The 23087-nt window shown below is 37.1% G+C and overlaps 1 protein-coding gene across 4 annotated transcripts in view; it reads left to right on the top strand.

The window, feature by feature from the left end:
* Nucleotides 1-23087, top strand: part of LOC100740589 (FH1/FH2 domain-containing protein 3) — a 246234-nt gene that overhangs the window by 134976 nt on the left and 88171 nt on the right. The window contains exon 1 of one of the 4 annotated variants that reach the window (XM_012386979.3): nucleotides 7844-8106. The exons of the other annotated variants lie outside the window; for them this stretch is intronic. Within the exon in view, the coding sequence (XP_012242402.1) occupies nucleotides 8093-8106 (14 nt within the window). The 5' untranslated portion in view covers nucleotides 7844-8092. Of the gene's footprint in view, nucleotides 1-7843; nucleotides 8107-23087 lie in introns of those variants that run through there. 4 annotated transcript variants of the gene reach the window in all.

Below are 23087 nucleotides of genomic sequence, written 5' to 3'. Positions count from 1 at the left end.
TATTCTTCTTCGCTGTTGGAAATATAAACATCAACAGTTCTAAAAATTGTTCTTTCTTCGAAAATCCATTTAGTACGATCAAACAGATGCAATAGAATTATATAGTTCAATTAAAAAACTAGCGTGTTTCGATCATATTATAAACTCCGTTAAACGACAAACCTTAACAGCGCGACAATTTCTGGAGAATCACCTTCTAAAGTGTCTCGTTTATCTCAGACACCTCTGAAGAAAGGGATCTTTGAAAGATCGAATAGAACCGCGCGATTTGCTGGATTTTGTCCCGAGTGACTCGTTGAAAACGAAGCAGAATTGATTTTGGTTGGATTCGAGGAAACGCTGTTGTTTTCGATAAATAATGTCCTTGGAAGAGCACGCAGTAGCTTGCGTAATTTATTTAAATTGAGATTTCACTTCACACCAGCTTTCTAAAGGAGGTTCAGAAAAACAACTAAAACGTTCAATCAAGTACAAAAATTAAGACGGTAATTATTTCTCTGTTAATTTATTTCGTCGAGCGCTAACGACGTTATAGAAATTAGCCAAATATCATAAATTATAATTTCATTAAACTCTCATCCTCTCGATCAAAATTATTAAAAAGTGTATTATAAATTTTAGTTTAAGTAGCGCGTGAATTAAAAGACGACAATATTTGCCAATATTAATATCTGAAAAATAAATCAGATGGAACAAAAAAATGATTGGTTTTTTCGTTCGAATTTTATTCGAACAATATCAAGCTAGAATTATCGATGGAATTTATTTGCACGTCCATCCAATTAGAATGATTTATTTGTCAACGCGATGTATTGTCACGGTAGAATGTTAAGAATAAGCTCTGTACTTTACAATAATTCACGCGTTACCGCGTGCTGCACGTTACGTGGGAACCTCTTTTCAGGAACACAAAAGAAGTTTGACACGAGCTCTAAAGTGTAATCGCCTTTTGTGAACGAAAGAACGGCGGGGCGTCGACGTTGAAGCGGTAAATTATCAAAAACAATGAAGGGAAAAGGCGCAGTCGACTCTGGGACTGCGTCCAAAATAAGATCAAAACGTAAAGTTTCCTGAGAAGAGCTGGGAAAAAACGACGAATTAAAAGAGTTAAGAAGTAAAAAATATCTAACAGAGTCCTGGCTAATAATAGCTAACAAAATATCTCGTTAGAAATATTCATTTAACGTCTTAGAAAATTACTCACAGTAATCAACATCAATTTGACAAGAGACTTGATTAATTGTTTAACATTTAACACTTTTTCCAGGTTCTAAATGAAATAATTCGAAATTAACTTTTAGACAATTACATTTTATTATAGTGTATGTACCATAGCTAAATATTTGTACAACATCCATTAAAAACGAACAATCGTCTTCAATTGCATAGGAAATTGCGTATACATGAATTGTATGATAAAACCTACAAATAAATTTTCGGTTATCCAAGAAGAAAACAAATCTCGCGCTCATTAAAGTGCAACTAAATCTATTCAGAACTAATTATAATTATTTTCAGACAATCGTCGTGTCAATATCTCCGGGCCTGAAACAGAATTTCTCTGCTATATATCTGTTCGGTCATATAATTCACAAATCGCTAACTAATTGCACTGGATTTATCTCTAATTGAATCTGTGTTGCATCTACATTAGCGATCGAGTTGCGAGAATTTCAAAGCTTAGTGTTTAGCAATGTTCGCGCCACTATAATCGTTACTTCAATCTTGCGCTTTGACTCCAAATTTCACGTAGCTGAATGTGATCTTTGCCACTGCTGTTTCTAAGCATAGATACGTTCTATTATCTCTAATGAAACTAATTGCAACATTCTTACTTTTAGATATTTTTTCTATGAGCATATGCTTTACATGTGCAGAAATATATCTTAACATACCGAAAAGTTAATTAGCAATAGCAATATTTGATAGTATTCGATGAAGACGCGATAGAGCGTCTAATCCTTTCTCGTTTTGATACGTCAGTCAGTTTCTTTATTTTTTTTTATTTACGTCCTATGTCTTTGTACCCACTGACTCTTCGATTAGACTCAGAAACACTCACTACGATTTCATCTTAGACTAAATATTTATTGTCCATGGCAAAGCTGGGCATAACAAACGTTTCGGCTGCATTAAATGTCACAAGAAATCGCTATGAAACCTGTACTCTAAACTCTAAACGAATCACCCGTCTGCAACAGAAACTCTGAGATACGTATCGCGCCATTTTAGCTAACAACCGAAGATTAACGATTTGTTCTATCCAGAAACATCCGGCTGGCCACAGTGAATGGTCTGTGGCATTTGTCCTTTCGCCGAATCTAAAAATAACACAAAAGGAGATGCACGAGTACAAGTTATTCCATTCAAGTTTGATCTTATTTGAACGAAATATTTGGAAAAAAGGTAATTTGAAAATACATTAAAATTGTTTGTGTAAGTGTGTTCTTCGAGATCGCAGGAAAATTAATGTGACTCGCAGCCAGGTGAATAAAGAGATAAACCTTGTGATTTATGGAGATGCCGTTTGGTGAGTTTGGGAACTGTAATTAGATTCGAGTGTCCCTTGGTTTTTGTCCTTGTTCTTTCTTCTTGACAAGTTTTCGAAATCGAGTAGACTATCTATTTATCTGGATATAATTTGTTAATGAAAACGATTATAACGAAAAATTGATAATTTCTTTAGAATTCAATACGTCGTCGATCAATACTACGTCGAAACTATGCATCAATCTGATAAATTTACCTTCGTAGACTTTCCGAACAATTAAAAAATATTGATAACGCTGATTATGCAGTGTAATTTTAATTAAATTGAATTAATATAACAATTAAGCTAATACTGTTCGTTTTTTAGGAAACATTCTACCCTAGAATCTATTATCTATTTTTTAAAGGCTTGTATCTTCGAATTTATTACGTTATTTTCTTCTTCAACTATTTTATATTACGATGAATTTCTTCAGCCACTAATTGGCATAAGAGCGGAATAAAAATTAACAAAAATGAATTTATACAATTTTTCCTGGGTAGTTTTTCTTTGTAATTAATTTTGTGTGTTCTTCCGTTCTGCGGTAATATCTTGTTAAGTACAAAGTCATTTGGGATTCTCTACATTAAGATTATTAAGGAAATGAGACTATGTATCTGGAATGTAGAAAGAAAGCTTTTAACAGTGGAATTGCAATTCGCAAGTAAATTTGTAGTAAACGATATTACTGTATAACGTAATTTCCTCTTGAAATGTAGAATATGTTGAAGCATTATTACGCTGAGAGTAAAATGAATTAGTTCAGTGTGAATCCGTGAACAGGACGGAAAATATTTTTACGCGAAATTTAACTTTCTTTTAGATCTAACTAGATCCGTTGAATCGTCTGCTGACCATGTTCTCGTAAAATATTTTTCGACACGATTTTCAAGTGAATATTCTACTAAAGGAGGAAACGTTGAATCGCGGAAATTCGACGTCGCCAGAGATATAGAAGCAACACAGATTCACGGAATATTCACGGAAATAAAGTTTATTTATATCTTCACAAGATCTGAAATAGACTGTTGAGGTGCGATAGATTCTATTATTAATGCAGTTTGGTATAATCTGAATCAGCATAACTACATAAAGCCACGTATTTGTTGAATCTATTTCACCTAACTATGGAATTAAATATAGTTCGAATATATGATCGACATCGTTCTTTTACAAAGATCACTTGAATTATAAGTTGTAATACTTTCAGTACGTTTTTCCCATATTTTATTTCTCTTCAACATTTTCCAATTATGAAATGAAAGATACGTTTCGCGTGATACGAATTCCAGTTACGGTATCCACGGTGCAAAAACTAAGATAAATCCCTCTTTGAAGTAACACAATTAATTCTGTATAGTCGGTATATAAAGTCTTGCTGGTTGTACAGAGGTAAATGTATAACTTCGATTTTCGAACTACTTCCTAAATGCACGCATTTACGTGTTACAAATGAGCCAAGCTTGCAACAAAACATAGAAGTCGAATACGGCAGAACAACGACAAAATACTGGTTCTCCACCTCTAACATCTACTGTCACGTAGACGTCTTTTCTAAAGTAATTTCGCAATCGCATTATACGATAACGCGGTAATAATCATCTGACTGTGTTATACGAGTTACGACAATTATATGGAATGGCATTGCAGTTCCATATTCTTCAAAATAACTAATACGTAGCTGGATCACAGCTTACAATGAAGTAACATTGAAAGCGATGGCACGAAAGCGATAATGGTTTCATTTTCTAAGGTTTAGCTGCTACGAGGTGCGTAGGTATGAATAATACGGATGTAATTATCGGGCAGCCGTAAATTGAGGAAGCAGTAACAGTAAATGTTGCATATTACACGGTATCGTTGTTTGTCACGATCGATCGTCGTACATAATGATGTACTTTCATGGTAATTATTGACTACCCGTTGCCAGTTTGTAAGATTAGGCACGTTACTGATAATTGGTAGCGTTATACCTATAGAATTTCTCTTTCTTAAATAAAGGTTTAAAAATAAACGGCATTCTCTTAATGGTAGAGGATACGTTAGCGCCTTGCTGCGATAAACCTTTCCTCAAAGGCATTTGTAACAGTGTTAAGAATGATCCTGTTAAGACGCGGATGCTAATGAGTTTCCTTTGATTTTCTCGATTTGTAGAACGGCATTTAGGATCTAATATTCATACAGAGCTATAATATCGCTGTACGATTTCGTTCCTTTACAGTGTGTAGAGTATTTTATGTTTTCTTTGCAATAGACGCTTCGTTTAAACGTCTTCAATTAAACTGCTTAATTTATAGTTGCGGAAATATGTTTGAGTTTATTAGTTTGTAACTGGAAATGGATTTTAGTTTTATAGACATTCCTTTGTATCTTTTTTTTTTTTGGAATTATTATTAAAGCGTGAAAGATGCTTACTATCTTTCTTTGTGTATTTATTTAACATTGTGTTTGCAAGATGACTTGAATTTTCTTTAGAAATATCACGACATTGTTTTAATTTATACTTTCGTACAACATTCGTACACTGTTATGGAATTTCGACCCTGAAGAGGATATTCAACAGTCTGTTTTGGCATTTTTCTCTTTGTTTCTTTTAATTATTGTTATTATCAGAATAAAGAGAATTCTTGCTTTTCATTAAATATTTCTTTGATATTTATGTCTGCAAAGTAGAATTTCCCTTCAGAGGCTTCGTAATATTCAATATCTCGGAAGTTTAAAAAGCTTGCGTCTTCGGACTTACATTACCCGACTCCTCAATCTTTCAATTACAGAGCAATTTTTCGAGAAAACACTCATCTCTTAAACGATCTGCCACGAAACGAGACTGAGCTAACAACTTACAAGAAGTTTCTTAGTTTATTAATCTTACGCGGAATTGTTTGCTTCGTCTGTTTGCAAGAAGAAGAACGCGTTGCAACAAACCAATTTTTACCAAAGTTCCCGAGTTTTCCGTTTCACGTCGCAATATCTTTATCGTTTTCAAACTCGATTCCAACAGTTTTATTTCTTATTAACCACGTCGAAGAGACATTAAGCGTAAAAGCAGCGTACTCTTGGGATTTTCTAATATTAGCCTTAAATTAATCGTCGCAAAAAATCTAACGAGCTTCATTAATATAATGAACATACTGCATTTCTAAAAAATATTTTTACGATGGATATTTTTTTTTTAATTGATATTCATCGTCGACAGCGCTAATTACGAAAAACTTAATTCATTTCCAAGACACGCAATTTATTTTTCATTAATTTTTAACGGCAGAATAATAGCAACATATCTTTCACTAATCTTGTTTCTTCAAAAGATCCAAATACTCCGTTAGAAATTAATTGCGCCATTCCAACCAAAGTATCGCTATTAAATAATATATGTTCTTGTGGTGCGTATATCTGTCATCAGCCACGCAAGATTAAATTGGTGCGTGTAGCATAGATTACTGCAACTTACGCAACAGAAAATAGCTCGAGAAAATCAGTGGTTCGAATACATTTACACACATACGTTCACCCTTTCTTACCAAATAGGACACCAGATACATCCTTCTTTAACGAACCATAAAATTCTTAAACAAATCATTCTTGACTGAAGTGCAATCTTATTTTAAAACCTCTGTTCGTAAAAAATACTTGTTGAAATTGATACAGTTGCAAATCATAGAATTATATCACAAACTGATAATAATCGTAACAGATATCGATATTCAGCAAGCTAACGATTGCTGAATTCCATTCATCGTGTCATAGACGAATAAATCTAATAGATATCGTATGCAAATGATCGCTGAATATATTGATAATAAAAGCTATCAAATAAAAATAAGAAATTTGCATATCTTTTAGAAATGGCTTATTAACGTTATAAAGTACAAAAATCACAATTGTTCACTCATTATTTATAACACTTACACCTGATAAAAATTTAGAACGAGGAAGATCATCGTTTTTAAACAGACGATCGATTTCACGGAAAACAATCTTTCATTACAGACTTCATAGTCAGAATTTTAGTAAACTGGGTCGGCGATCGAATCAATTTTTGATGACCATAAATTGCGACCGGTCGTCGCTTGTTCGTACATTTATATTCCTGCTTCAGTCAGGCCTGCATACGGTCGAGAAGCATGGACGATGTTTTATGCTCGATCAATGCCGGCCTGGTCTCGATTCGAAAAGCGAAATTGTTGGGGAGTTGGCGCCGAGAGATCGCTCGACCTCGACGTGCCCTAAGGGCCTTGCAGTGAAATTGCATGCGTAATTACTGGAGCGTGGACGATACCACAGACTGCGTTGCATATCCGTGTTAAGTAAATTAAACGCTGCCACACCGGCGTCGCGTTCGCGCGAATACGCACGTTTATATTATGTTCCCATATTCTCTGTACGCATGATACAGATGCTATAGATGCGATGCATTCATGGAGAAAGCTATATATGTAGATACGAAGGTGAGAAGTGAATAGTAAACGTGAGCGTGAAACGTTGCTTAGATTTAAACATCGATTAAGAAGGATTGGGAAGAACAACGTTCTCGAAGCAAAGACTCTGATCGTGATTCAACTTATTTAAATGCTAGAATAAGACATTCGGAAGAGATTCATCAATCGATCTCCGAGTTTATAAAAGTTTATAAAACCTCGATAATCTCGAGAACTGGATGACTGAAATTTCGAAAGCTTCAATTTCACATGTTGTTAGCTTCAAAAATTCGACGTTTTAAATTAAGATCTTAAGATTCTGTACTGTAAATGCTTTGCATATTTATATACATCCTGCGAGCTTTAGCATCTTTAAGTTTCCTAAAAATATATAAACAATCGTAGTCTAATTACAAGCTTCTCAATTTGCCGAATGCCGCCCATCGAGCGCAAACTCTCATCTCTGAAGCACACAAAGTGTACCTCGAGCGCCCTTACTCCATCGCCACGATATACCCACACACGATTCAACTGGTAGCGGTGTTCCGTGAATCGATTCATTAGTGCTTCGTTACGCCTCGACTTATTCATTCATCGTAGCACACCGTTATCCTGTTACGCAATCGCGTGTCCACTTACACTTTTGGCAAACTGGCATTCGTTCACCGACCAAGCCTCCTCCAGCTGGATTTTCCGCGAACGACCCACACGTGCATCAAACCGTAGTTGCATTCTCTTGTTCCTTCTCCTCGAGAATGCACGCGTGCACCGACGAACAGACGTCGTGTAGCGCGCGAGCAACGCGTGTAGTGTATATACGCGTGCATTAGCGGCCAGTCAGCGTTTTGATCTCCCACCAGTTTCTATTGTGGCGAACGCGGGGACCAGGCCGGCAACAGACCATCTTGGTAGCAGCCAGTCGTTGCCTAGACCTCGAGGACGTCGCGAGTGTTCTCTCTCCTTCAGCGAGGACGTGATCGTGCACTTGTGTTTTCTCTTCGCTTGTCCTTATTCTTATCTGTCCTTCGAACGGTGATGCTTTGGAAATCTGTGCACAGTGTACGCCGTGATTGAGTAACAGTGATCCAGCTGAGTGCACCGCTGCGTTTGGGTTACTTGGAGGACATGAAACTGCAACCACGGGATGCCACCTTACTGGTAAATTATTCTGGATCGTTGTGCTGACATTGTTTGATCAGTTTGATGGATATATCGCCGGGTTAGGCGATAGGATGTTTCTGCTTGATTGGAAAGTTTGCCCGATGTCTCGAGTTCACGAGAGACTCGTGCTTCCAGGATGAATTAATAAGTAGTTACTGTGTTACTTTGTCGAGGGTTTAGTCTTTGTCGGGTATGCCTTGATCTAACATTTGCGTTCATATCGTATGGTGAAAAAAAAGATAGGGTTTACACATTTTTTCGCAAAATTAACGTTCAGTTAATTGCAAAACTTAAACTGAGTTATTGTTTCTTTTCTTAATGAGAAGATCGAGTTAAGTGGTTCCGGAAAATGCTAGGTTCTCTGTAAGAATAAAGTTGCAAGGTACTGTTGAATTTTTTATACGGAATCACTTAGCTAGGATTATGTAATGAGAATTAATTCATGATACACTTTGCGGCATAGAATTATCTACTTGCGGTAATGAATATTCTAAAATATTAAGGAGAATTTTTTTACTTTTTATTGCTTTTATAACACTACATATATAAATTGTTGGACACCTACGTTCTGTAATCTTGTTCTTACGTTTCGAAGCATGCCCTTCATTCCGAATTACTCGTGTTGGCAACAGCGAATATTCTAGTAGTCTGATACCTACGTATATAAGTGTAAAACATTTCTTAAAATATTCAACTTTTGATCAGTCTAATAACTTCATATCCAGAGCAACAAGATAAATAAATTTACGTAGCCTGAACGACTAATTCGACTAAAGCGATTTAAAATCAGCATAGTACGCGGACTGGCTCAGCTAAATCGAATCACCGAAGTATACGTCTTATTTATTGTTGTATGGGAAAATTTCTCAGGACATAGTCACGCTATTTCAAGGGACACGAGTAATGTTAAAAATACATTTTTCTCGAGCTAATATCCTTACGAGATTCCAAGACCAACGATAAATAAGGCAAATATTTAGCTGATTCCATCTAGCTGGGCCACTCTGTATATTGACTTAAATCTACTATTAATTCATACTGTTCTAACTTCCACTACCATAACAAAAACATCTCTATATCATAAACCATCACGAAGATCTACCGCTCCGTCGAGCTACTCCAAAATTCCATAACAAAAATATGCTTCCGGCTGGTCGATACGCTAAAGATCGTCGAACGGAATTCCCACGGAGTCCGTGCGTGAAATATTTCCGGCTGCATCCACGGCAATTATTCGGAAAGCGCGCGGGGGCGAAACGGCTCGGCGGCGCGAAACGCGGCGCAGCCTCATCTGCCATGCAACAGGTGCAAGGGTGCATTTGAATAATTGGAACGAACGGGCGAATGGTCACGTCGGAGGGGCATCTCGGATGGGATCGATCGAGGTGCTTCAACGAATTCTTCGCGAATATCGAGATCAACGCTGTTCCATCATTTTAATCTCGTTTCGTTGGCTAGGGCTCCTCTTGCACAATTCAATTAATACACCGGTGCTCGCAACCTCACGATCACTTTAATTTTGTAATTTTTATACAGAGATATAGGATAGAACGCGAGAAGAAAGAAGTCTGCGAAATAGAATAGTTCAATTTATGAAAGTTATCGTTATAACATTATTTTATTCTATACGGAATTCACTTTTTGTATAATAAAATATTCCATTACGCTGGTTCTATAATCATGAAACAATCGTAAACGCCAATTTTTTTATATTATTTTTTTATTTAATAATTTATATATCCTTTTTGTATGGTACAACAATAATAAAAGTAACATCACAAGGTATAAAAATTGAAGATTTTTCAGTGATGTTACAGTTATGAGGCGTAGTTTACCATTAGCGAAATTTGTCAAGTTGCTAGTTAGAAATTGTTAACACCAATAGATCTTATATAATCGAAAGGAGTCGGATAATAAAACTTTTACAAATTTCACAGTGTCTAATTATCCTACTTGATGTAAAATTACAAAATTATAAAAGACGTAAGATGATATAAATTGACAGTTATTTGATCATTCCATGCAGTATGGAATTCCAAAGTTGTAAAACAAAAATCTGTAGCTTACTATTTGTCGCTTATCGATTCAGTAGTATTACCAGTTGATAAATGATTGGATAAGGGAGCTTTAAGTTCGAAAAATTATCGCCAATGAAATTATTTCTTGGAATTGTACTTTCCTTCTTTCGTCCGTGAAAAGTTTATTTAGAGGAATCGAGGCTACATTTTTCTTGCCAAGAAGCGGCGCAACTAGTTTCAACCGATTTGGAATTTGTTCCCTGGCCCGGTTTCCGTGACTTTCAGTCGATCGATCGAAACGTTCCTGAATGGAACGGATCGATCATTTTCCTGCGTTCGATATGATGGATATAATACGAGCAACCGACTGACAGTTTTGATTTAGAGAGTACTCTCTTTCTCTTTTTCTCTGTCTTGTGTCACGCTCTTTTTATCGGACTAGTCGGGGAAAGTCGATCGCTTTAGATAAAATCTTTGAATACCTTTTTATTTCCTTTTATTGGAATTGTTGTCAAGATATTTAGTAAATTTTACGTAAAGAATCTTGGTTCATTAAGGATCAAACATAGGAATAATGCGACAAAATTGCGTATGCTACATGCAACGGTATCGAGGGATGTAAATGAAATAACTTATATATCATTTTGTCGAAGTATCAAAGAGATATTGCAATATTTTAGATAAAATATCTTTTAGGAATTAAAGATATTTAATTACGCGATATAATATAAGATACGAACCAAGATATACAAAATATTTTCTCGATCGAAGGATAAGTACGTACGTATGTATTTAGTTTTTAAAAGTACATTATCTCTTTTTACAAATACATCATTGCATAAATTTTAGATTTACATTTGCTCAATAATTTGACGATGCGAAAATATTCTTCAAAACACACCTTCATGATTTTGTAGATATTAAACAATAAAGCACCTATTCGACGATCTTCAAATATTTTCTCGAATATATTTTTCTGAACATTGTTCTCAAGCTTTCACCTCTTGCCAAACCCTATACACACCTATACATCGAAGCAACTTATATTCGAAAAAGGACCTCATATCGCACCATAAACAAGCTAAGAAGGCAACAAGATCGTTTCGAAAGGAAAGTTCCCATTGTGTCAACCCTCCGAGCCGAAACTTGACGATACTCGCAATCACGAAACGGTTCACGATTCGATGACACCCAGCCACGATTGTTCGTTCCTTGACTTTCACTCGCGTGTGTATCGTCGATCACGAACCGTGACTCGACTCTTCGAAAACTCGCCGAACAGTATTATTCGTTCCTCGTTTTTCATGAGATTCGCCGAAGTCGTACGAATGCCGGGTTTTCTGCAACGTCGTCGAAAACGGAACGGAAGCGTGCCGTCACGAGCACGCGTCGATCGATCATCGATCAGGTAGCCGCGCTATCCGTTGAATCCTGATGATCGAACGATGAATCGAATGAACTACCGGGTAGCATCGGATTTGTCCCAGGTAACAGTGACAATAATTACGCTGCGCTTGAAAAATCAATCGCGATGATGAGTTTCGCGACAGGTAATGAATATTGATGTCCGTTTCGTATCGATGCGGAAATGCATACGTACTGTTTGCGATTCTAAGATTTGATTGCCGATAGATCGTTGCTGGATAAAAGGAAGTTTCGCGCTGTCGAAGTGTAATGCGAGTTCTTTCAAATTGAAACTGTTTGGAAGGTAAAATTGTGAAATTTACGAAAGAAAAGTCTATACTTAACTCGTAATTTCTAACTAGTCGATTCATTAATACAATATTATTAGTTAGTAAGTGATTGTGCGAAAAAATCCAGGTCAGCTTTCTACTAATGAGAAAATGATAATAAAAAGTTGGCTCGGAAGAGTAAATTTAATTATCATGAAGCGAATCCTCGAAAGTTAATAATACGTGGCGAGACGACAGGGGATAGCGTCTGTGCAAGCATAAATCCACGGTAATCGCCATTTTCTAGCGTTCGATTCTTTTCAACTCGATCACGGGCCGATCGAGTGCAAAAGAAAACCCCAGCGTCGCCCGTTTCTACTTCGATCGTCCATTATTCGATTCCAATCCGCCGTGATTGTTGCTTTTGAACGAGCTGGAAATCTTTTCACGTATCACCGTCGCGTTTCGTTCGTCACCAACGACTTAAATTGACGTGAATTGTCATCGAGCCGGCGTTCGAATCGATACTCGTGGTACTCGGCTCTGGTCGTATGCACGTGGCAATTAAATTTTAAAAGTTCCATCATATTTTTCAAACATTCTCTGTAAAATTCATCAGAAACTAGAAACACTTTTACTACTTGTGAAATAACGAGAATTCGATGACAGATTCGTCGAGTACTCTGTATTCGAGATTTAGGAGTTTCAGAATTTAAACGATGTAGGTAGGTAACGGAGTAAATTGTTCATCTTCTGAATGACCTAGTTTACCTACGAACGATTAATCTTCCTCGCTAATTAACAAAAAAAACCATACAAATTCTGTACGAATGTCTCGGAATAACTCGTAAATCATTTTCTCCGAAATCATTCTTTCCTTCCTTCGACGAGAGCCACAAACCAAAGCCGCAAACATCTTCCTACATCGCACGACCGTCGTTACCTTAACTTTATCTTTCGCAATAAATATTTCCATCTGCAGATGATACGCTGAAAGCTCGAATTATCGCCGTTGACGATCCCAGAATCCAGCTGGTGGTGTCGACCGGGAGGCGTCGACTAATTATAAACGAGGGAATTAAATCGACCGCGTAAAAACATGTCCTCGGTGCTCGGGGGCAGACGCGTGTGCGCCCGTTTTCCACGCACGTCCGCATTCTCCTCGTCCACGGTAGCGACCGAGCGTCGTCGATTTAAATACCGCCGTACCAATTAGAGGGATTAATTCCTAAGTGATTTATGGGCTGAAAAGGGGAAAGACAGAGGTGACCTTACGCGCGCGTTGCCTGGCCTAGGATTCTTGCGTAATCGTTCGTTCATCACCGGCGATTATTTATTCCCGCGCGTTAATCGACCGTGTCCTCTGTTCGTGCCGGTGAATTCCGGATATTCGAGGGATTTGAACCGACTGGTTCGTCCTATCGATAATTAATTCGTCGTTCGACGGTGTGTAAATCAGTGACTACGGCCTTGTTCGAAACCGACCGGTTCGTTCTGCACCAGGTTGTGCCAAGTAAAATTGTTTCTAGAGGCAGTTGAGGTAGTTTTTGATATTTAGCGTACTGAATATTTCTAAGTTGTTCGTAAGTAAGACAGTTATTTAGGGATGAAAATAGCTGAAAATAGATGGAATTCATTGCCATGGGAGTTTTATAAACAGAAAGAATATTCTCTGCCATTATAGTAGCATGATGGTAAATGCTCGCGAAAAATGGGAGGAAATATGTCCTCTGACTGATTATTGGCATCTGCGTACAAATCTAGGGCTTCCGAACTAATATCGTATCGTCGAACGAAGTCGCTGACACTATGAAGGCCGATACTCGTGAGCAAAGAATGGAATGTGGAATCTTGTTTTCAAGCGCTAACTCTTGGCAGATCTTGTAAAACGCTTTATTTCAGTGCTTTGTTGTCTTACATAATTTGACGCGTAAAGGTGAAATGAGAGAAGCTACTCGAATAGTGATCGTTTCGTAATCGAAGTGAAGATCGTGGAAGTGATACGAGATAAATAATTCAAATTCATGGCTTATCTTTGAATTTATGAAGCGTTAGTTTACTCTATCTTGGTTTTCTGGTCTACGTGCTAGGCTTACTCAGAGTAGTTGGAGATTCTGAAGTAAAAATGTTAAAACTTATCTTGGAAATCAATCTAAAGGTGAGTTTGTTAAGATTTCAGCATACCTGATATATCTACTCTTAAAAAATATCTTGAATAATTTTTTAGATTAAAAAACTGCGTCCCTGAAAAGTTGAATATCTTTGCATTTTTAATATCGAAGGAATTTACATCATTTATCTCTCTCAATTTTTAACTTCAACGCTGAAGAAATTTGCATATTTTATTTTTCTTTATTTTACGTTTTAATATTGAAGAAATGTTTAATGTTGAAGAATGAATTTTCAGATTATTTCATACAATCCTAATACCGAAGATGATATTTTTTTAAGAATTATAATGTATTCAATAATAAAACGTAATACAAGACTATGTGTTATTTTGAAAATAAATCTGTCCAACTGTCGTAAATGTCGCTTCAAGTATCGTGATCCTAATTAACATTTAACGGAGCCAACATCCTTGCTCACGTAATATCAAAAAATTGCCAAAACATAACGAGTTTCTGTAACGTCTACCGAGTTGTTTTTCTCGATGATTCTAATTCATGCAATAGTATAGCATTTCTATGCGTTTAACACGGCTAGCGGGATGGCAATAGCCAATTGGCAGGTTCACGCCGTGACAAAGGGTTACGAATTGGCCGAGGTTCAAGAGCCTTCGTCGAATTTTGTCGAAAGTTTGTTGAATAACACACGCGAGAATTCTTCGTACTTTGACTGTTTTCCTCACTGACAATGAGTCAAATTATAATTTGAGTTTTGAGTTTAAAATTCATATTGAATCAGCGTTGCTTAAATTATCCGCGCGATAGGTGTAACGTATGATTTTCGCGGTCTCCGCAAATTCGAGTTGATTCAAGAACAGAGCTACGACATGCCTCGAACGTGACTCAGGTTTCGCTTAAATTTAGCCCAACTTGCACTTAACTCGGGTTTAACCTAAATACTCGGATTCAGACTTAATTCGAAGATACTTGAACTTCGACTGAAATTTAGATAGCGAATGAAGGAACTCGGCGAGCACGAAGCGAGTTTAAGCCGATTTATGACGAAATTTTCATGACGATTGTTTCCACAGATTCGTTAAATGTGGCATTAAACAGGAAAACTTGTCATTTCATTGGCTTATATGGCCTGCAGCGAAATTGTATTGTACGATAGCATAGAGACAAATAATAATAGCGTATTTTATTAAGAAGTCTTATAATATCTATTATTCCCTACCAATTTACTTACAGAATTTTACAACTTTAATTGAAACAGTCTGGATTTGGAAATTTTCATCGTACAACGGTATCCTAAAGATTTTTGCAAACCGATCGTTTTGAAACTATAGCAAGAGGTTACTCGAAACTTTCAGGAATAAATGTTAGAATATCGAGGCCGTTCTGCTGGAAATTTCTCTCCCTTCGATAAGTTTCGAGTAGTTATATTATAGTTTCCGATAGGCCAATTAGCCCCTGATCCTCGAAAGTTCTGGCTGCTCGAGGTAATTCTGCACGACGCAGCGTGCTTCATGCAGTTTGTATTCGCCTGCGGTTTGACAGCTTGGCATTTTTAATCACCAACGAAATTATGCTCGACTCGTTGAACACACCGTGTGCCTGATAGCTGGGTGGCTTGTTCATGGTCTGAGCTTCCGGTCCGCCTTTCTTCTCACTTCTTACGAGTTCGAAACAAGGGCGTTGAACCGTTTCGATCGATTCTGTAAAGCACGGATAGGGTCAACGATGATTAATTTATCGATCTGTTTAATTGTTATATCGATAATTCGGTCTTACAGGTTTATGTAGAACTTATTGATTATAATATTTATTGCTCTTTGTGAAATTTGTTTTCATATGTATGATATTGTATTGGAAGATTTGAAACACTCGTTGATTGATAATTGCTTGTCGTTCAAACTTAAATTTATGCAAAGAACGAGTCGTTCGATTTATGAAATTTTTATTTAATAGCAATCTGGCTTGTGAAAGTTAGAATTACTTTTAGAGCTTTCTTTCGTAGTAATCCACCAATTACATAATAATATTAGTAAATTAATAAGTTACAAATAGTGAATTGTATGTTATAGCGCATAATTTTGCAATTCACAACTTGATGTAATTCTATAAAAACAATTAATTTGTTTTAATTCGTTAAAATTACAAAAAAGTTACAAGTTTTTTATTATAGAACTTGTTATTGCGACGCGAAAATGTATTAATTTGTAATTCGTGATTTCTAACGTTTCACTAATAATATTTATTCAGTTGTTTGTGCGAGGAAAAGTGTTCGGGAAGTATAAAGAATTTAATTTATATTTCAAGAGTCTAGAACTTAAGACGTAGAGCCTAGTCTCTAAGTAACTTTCTTCACGCTACTTTTGCTATTACTAGCTAGAAGTGCCGATGAATATGATTGTTATTGACAAGAATGATTTAATTTTCTATCTTCTTTCTTTCGTATTCGTTACAAGACACTTAAACGTATTACGAAGAATGCGGCATAGACGGTCTAAAAAATATAGATATATCTATAAAAGTAAAATACTCGATATGGTTTGATAATTTAAAGATGAATTTAAAGAAAAGAATATCACGAAAAAAAAGAGTAGCGAAATCACAGAATTAGTCGCGACTTAAAAAAATGGTAACAGAAAGTTCTTATGAATATGATTGATAATAGACTAGATGCCAATTACGCAAAGTGGTACATATAAATATCAACAGTGGTTTTGAAAAAGAATACAATTGAAACGAAGCATTTCTAGTCACTAACTGATAGCTGCATCCTTAGTTTCTCTCAGACCTTGAATTATGTACATATGTTCTAACGCTTTCCTTTAGATTATAATAAATTATATTTACGTATGCGTGCATGCTATTTATAAAACGGGCATAAGTATTTGTGGGAAATAGACAGGAAATAACAGATTCTTACAATCTAAGGCAAAGTATTTCTACATTTATTATTGTAAGAACACGTTACGGTTTATAAAAATGGGAGAAAAGAACTCATTTATTTGATTCTTATCTAATTGGATTAACATCGTTATAGCGGTTCCTTTTACATACATACATACATACATACACGTGTTATGTACTTAAAATGCTTGTATTTCATGTTGTAATATGATTATTCCACGTACGGGACCGTCCTTATTTCTACGTGTGAACCAATAAATCTCAGCTCCAAGCCACTATAAACACATAAGAGACATCGTCTTAATATCACCTGAAGTAGCTTTCGCAACATGTAGTCACCTGATCTCTCTTAACCGTTAACATCTCGCCCAAGCATCCCGCGACTCATCCCGGTAAAAAGACGCTTCTGCCGCGTCTATTTAACGCCACTTCATAACGCTGAAGAGAAATTGGCGCGCGGCAAAGCCGTCGCTCGACGCAAGAGTATCGATAATCGGTACTGGGTGGAAACTTCGCAGACTATCGGTCGCTCCGTTGTCAATTGAAAACCGCTTCGATCCGGAGGTTATCGCGACGAACCTCTTCCTTCGTTCGTTTCTTTTCTCTTTCCCAACCCGTTTCCCTCGATTCCTCCATCGTCGCAGCTTTTTCTTTTTTCCCCTCTCTTTTCTCTCTTCTGGTCCAGTTGCGTCCCCTCGGCAGAGTCGCGATTAATGCGCCATTAAAGGAGATTGGAAATCCTTTCGTCGGGGACTTTCGTCGTCGTGCTTACGGACGGCAAAGTTCCCACGAGCATCGACACACACCGTCCAGGATTTTGCATTCCATTTGCAAGGGAACGTTTCCCCACGGCCACTTTTCATTCTCTCGCGGGTGCACTCGGTGCTGGCGAGCTGCGCCGCACCGTCGAGAGGGTGAGATCGCATTTACATGGAATCTCGAGTCGATCTCGAGGAGCCGAGGCCGCGATACGATCGGCTTGTTTTTCCGGGGCAACCGCAGCTCAACGAGGTTTGTTCGAGAGTCGACCGGAGATCGTTGCCAGCCGGATCGAGCACGCAACAACGGTCGTCGCTACTCGTACAGAAATTTGAGAATGAACCGTGAATGGAGTTGCGGGCGATTTTCGGCGGCTCGAGCAGTTCCATTGTTCGCGTGTAGTTTACGTTTGTGGAGTGTCGAGAAATGGTGGATTACGTTTGTTCGGTTTGCGGGACAGCTGAAACAATTAACGAGGATTTTATGTCGAGCTGATTGCCTGTAAATTGGCTGGTTTGCGCCAAGGTGGAGTAGATGTGTTTCGCTAAAGAGTCGTTTGGTCAGTGTTTACACGCCAATTGAATTTACATACAGCGCTATAAAGAAGAAGACCGCATCGAATTGATAAGACAAATGAAACGACGTTCGTTTTGTTAAAAATTTGTCGTACAATTAAACGTTGCCTGTAGGCAGAAATTCTTTACGTATTTTTAAGCTACGATAAATGTTTCGTGTTGTCAAATAAACACCAGGAGGTTTAAACGATCCTCTCGTATACAAAGCAACAATTACGGAGATAGTGCTGCGTCCGAATATTAATGTGTGTAACTGTATTTGATACGTTCACTGGGGCAATTTCATTCTTACTTTACAAGGAAATGAATCGTATCAGATTTGAAAGTACAGGAAGTTAGGGAAGATTCCTTGCCTATATCTGTAACTATCATTGATCAAGTAATAACCCCGGCGAAAATGCAATCTACTTACCAAGCTTGACAGGTTACCATTAATTTCAGGTAAAACCTTCATTCTGAATTTAAATGAAATTTAGATCTCGCGTGCGGCCGGTCTATTCGATTATGATCAAACTTCAAAGTCTTACGTGAACAGACGTGGCAAAGTTCTGCTAGAGAAATTCCCGTGATATGCTCCTTTGGAAGGGATATTTGATGGGGTCTTAAGGAGAACGAGACGGTTAATGACATCGTTTGAAAATTGAGATGATATTTGCTAAAGGCGGTGCATCTAAGGATAAGGAAGTGTATTATAATTGTAAAAGAGAAGGTTATATGATCCTACAGCTTCTAGCTTATCGATTTTATATCGTATTATAATTTATCAATATTGTCGATTAGTAAATTATTATGTAACAGGGCGTAGAATATTAAAAACTAATAATATAAAAAGCAAGTTTAAGTTAGTATAAAATTAAATTTTGGTACGGTTCTTTTTAAAGACGATTCCATGTTCTTCACATACTTTTTACCGAAATTTGCCATAAGAACGACTATATGAAAATCGAATTTGTTTAACCAAGCAAGAACCAAGACGTCTTTTACTCTGTACATTATTTACATAAGGTCTCCGAAGCTTGAACCACTTGCCTCTGTAAAGAAGTATTCAACAGTCTGAGATCGTTCGAAGGTCACTGTATGTGTTTGCGCATTCCTTTTCCTGGTATCGATACGAAAATACACCATTTTATTCAAAGATAAAGAATCTGTTTCTCGATGTAAAGAACGTTTCTTGTATCCCTTCATAGTCAGAAAGAGGAAAGGAATTTTTTCAAATACCACGACTACGAGGATTTATTCAATTTTTATTCATCGCCGTAGAAACGGTACGAAATAACATGTGCCACGTTTCTAACGAAAATGATAAAACAACGTAACACATGAAAGTATAACCATCAACGTCCATGAAGTGAACTTTTATAAATCTGTAATCTAATCTATAAACCAGAACTTCGCAAATCTGTTTTTAACACTTTCGTCCATTTCGTCTCGAAACGACTAGACTCAACGACCATTTTCCTTTCGTCTTTTTCGCTGGAGAGAAATCTTAGTACGTTTATACTTCGCCGTTCCGCAAAGCCCACGTTAAATTCAATCCGATTCTTCCCCTACCCTCCACCTACGTATCTTTCGAATAACTTTCGAAACTTCCATCTCGATTCTCGCGAGATCGAGATTCTACTTTCCACGAGCACACGAGCTTGCCCTGTTCGTCCATTGACGTCTGTTGTCGGCCAATTACCGCGGAACAATACGCGGCAATTACGCGAGCGAAGATTGAACGCAACGCGAAAAAGAGAACGAAACCGCGGTCTGTTTACGTGGAAACGTAAACGGCGGCGAGGATGTCGTCGGAAACGAGTCGACTGCCGACATTGAACTTGGCCCCGTGCCGGAAAGTTTTTAATTTATTCGAGCAACCCCTGTCCCCGTGAGTCAACTCTCTTAAGGGAATCCAAGGAGTCGTTCCACGGCTTCTTTTCCCTCGATTCACATGGAAATGGTTTGTTTACGGGATAACCGGGGCCGCGAGGCAAGAACCAAGCCAGGATCAAAAGTTTTGCTGCTGGGCGCGGTTATGATCTCCGGGATTGCTTAAAACTTTGTGATATTTTTCAATCGCGTCTCACCGAACTCCGTAATTCGTGTATTAACGACGCGCCTTTAATCTTCAACGGGTCGATGCTCTTTGATACGGAATAAATCGAGAAATGGAGATTGAATCTTTTGAATTATCTATGCTCGTGATTTAGGATGGATTTTTCTAAATGCGAAGAACATTTTTTAATCTATATTTTTGTCCATAATTTCTTAAGATATGTTTCATGGTTTTCGTATAAGACAACTTCTTTCCAAATATATCTGTAATTATTTCGAATCCCGTTGATTCTGTATGGGGTAGGCGTTTTTAGGTGTCAACAATCTATGGTATAGTCTTTTAAAAGATGCTGATAGTTTCAATGCGGGAAAGATTTTTCTAGATGTAGAATATATACGCACAAGATGTGGAATACATGTATATATAAATATTATGGTTAAATTTCTGCTTAGAAAACGACATTCCATATACATCAGTCTGGTAGATTATTCTACATAAATTCTATGCTCTTGAAAGCAACGATTCGAAATTAGGTGGAGATGCACTTGTGAGATATGTAAATCGCTATTGGAATGATTTATTTATGAAGTATGTAATGCATGCATCATTGTGATTTGTTTCTTATTAATTAACTTGTGATATTCTTAATTATTAACTTCGATATGCTCTTTTATGGAATACTATAGCTCTGTTATGAGTAAAGGAAACGAATAATTATTCTTTCACGTTGCACACACTTTCCTGAAAAAGAGAGTAGGCACTTTAATTCGTGGAAATTCATTTAATTAGGTAAACTATACTTGCACTCGTTTGAAATCAAAAAAAAGGAAAAATTTTTCTCATTTAAATATATGTGTCCATAAATAGAGATATCTCTGATTAGTAGAACATGGTGCAGCGAATTTTTAGAAACCTACAGTGATGATCATAAAATATTAAATTACATTTGAAAATTAAATTAAATTAAATTAGATTGAAAAATCAGATTACAAAGATCATTATCAAACTCGGGAAAACGAATATGTTGCAAGGATAGAATGGTCTACGATATATAATACGATATAGAACTTATTCTTTAATTCTATTTATTCCATTTATTTAATCATTTGCATAATCCTCTTTATATGGGCATTGAAATTTTGGCCAGATTTTTTATACCCGATGAAAGAGACCTATTTCTTTCAATGGCTAGCTCTAAGGATTAAACTTTAGTACGTAACAAATCTAAATCACACATAGCTTCAAAGTCTTAATGTACTACAGATGCAAGTGTCTCCAAGGACCGAGAGCTAATATTGGAATTTGTAGATTGGAAATTCTACAGGTGCTGGAGGTATTTGGAGTCACCGGAGGTATCAAAGCTACGAGAGGCATTTAGGATGTACGCAAGTTCTACCCGTACCTATGTGAGCCATCCAGAATGTGTTCAGATTCCAGGATTATTAAACCTTTATGAAATATCGAAATATTTCTGCTGTCGTGGAAAGAAGGCTGGTCGCAGCTTCAAACGTTGCAAGATTAATAAGTAGCCAGCATTTTTAGAATCACGAAGGATTTAGGTTTCAGGAAGCATTAGAGTCTCCCAAATTCTCCAAATTTAAAGGTTGTCGAGAAAGGTTTCCAGAGTCTAGCGACGCAAAGGAGCCATAGTCTTCAAGGTTCCAGGGTACCAAGATATGCCAAGGGTGCTCGAGATCCTAGGATCGTTGAAGCATTAATATTGCTAAGATTACAATGTACTTGAGAATTTTGATGCTTGAGAAACAAACGTTAATGCCTTCGTTACTCTCGATTATTGACGATCATGGATGTTTCTGACCCCCGAATATTAGAACTTCCGTGATCCACTTGGATCGGACTTGGAGAGCCTGAAATCTGGGAATACCTGATACAATCTCGCAATTAGTAGAAGTTGTGTTGACCCGTGATGAGAGTAATCTGTGATTCACATACGTCTATTATATTCTACGAATATATCAAATTATATTATGTCTATTTTATTCCTGAATTTTGGTATTGCTACGATCAAACTTTACTTGGAATTGGGCTAGCGATAAAATGTTACTTTCTGCAAACTCGCGTACATACAACACTACTAGACAAAACCATGGAATTATTTTCTTAATTGTACTTGTACTAAATTTCCCGCTAATCTGTATTAATTCAAAATTAATGTTATAGTATAAATTTCAATAGTAACTTTCTTTAATTTGATAGATTCTCGTCGAACAAGTTGCCTAAGGTGATAAAAAATCTATGCTGTCTTCTCGTTAAATTTTTCAATTTTATACTGTACGTATCCAATGCTTCCAAACTTCTGACTAACAGAGAAATTAAGAAAATGAAAAAGAATCAAAATCTCAATTAAGAAACTTGTCCTTTCTTATTAATTAACGATAATAAAACCACTACTTCCCCAATATTTCTGTAAATAATATCTTTGACATTACGCACTAGAATTTGGACCAGTTTTACATACGCAACGTCAAACGAAAGACATATGCAAGAAGTTAACCAAATGTAATTCCTAAGCACAATGCACACAGCTTTACTTTTGTCTCGCAAGAATCTCACCCCCTTCCTAAACACTCCAGCGTTTCTAGTATGTACAGTTGCGGCGATGCACACAGCTCGGCATTAGAAAAACGATTTCTCATCGCGGCTTTGAAATTTTCATGAAGACAGCGTACACAATCGCGCTTAATCGGGGATCGATCTCCGGAGACCCTCGCGCTCGCGCTAGAATCGCGGCCGGTGCAGCGTGTTCCGCGAACGACGGGGCATTTGCACACGACCACGTCGCCCCGTGTCTCGGTCTTCGCTACGTACGTGTTTAGCTTGTGGGAAAAGCAAAACGCGTAATCGCGCTCCGTCTCGCTCGTTTAACG

Source organism: Bombus impatiens, unplaced genomic scaffold (assembly GCF_000188095.3).
Source record: "Bombus impatiens unplaced genomic scaffold, BIMP_2.2 scf_0442, whole genome shotgun sequence".
Classification (NCBI taxonomy): domain Eukaryota; kingdom Metazoa; phylum Arthropoda; class Insecta; order Hymenoptera; family Apidae; genus Bombus; species Bombus impatiens.
This window is presented reverse-complemented; position numbering and strand designations above follow the sequence as displayed.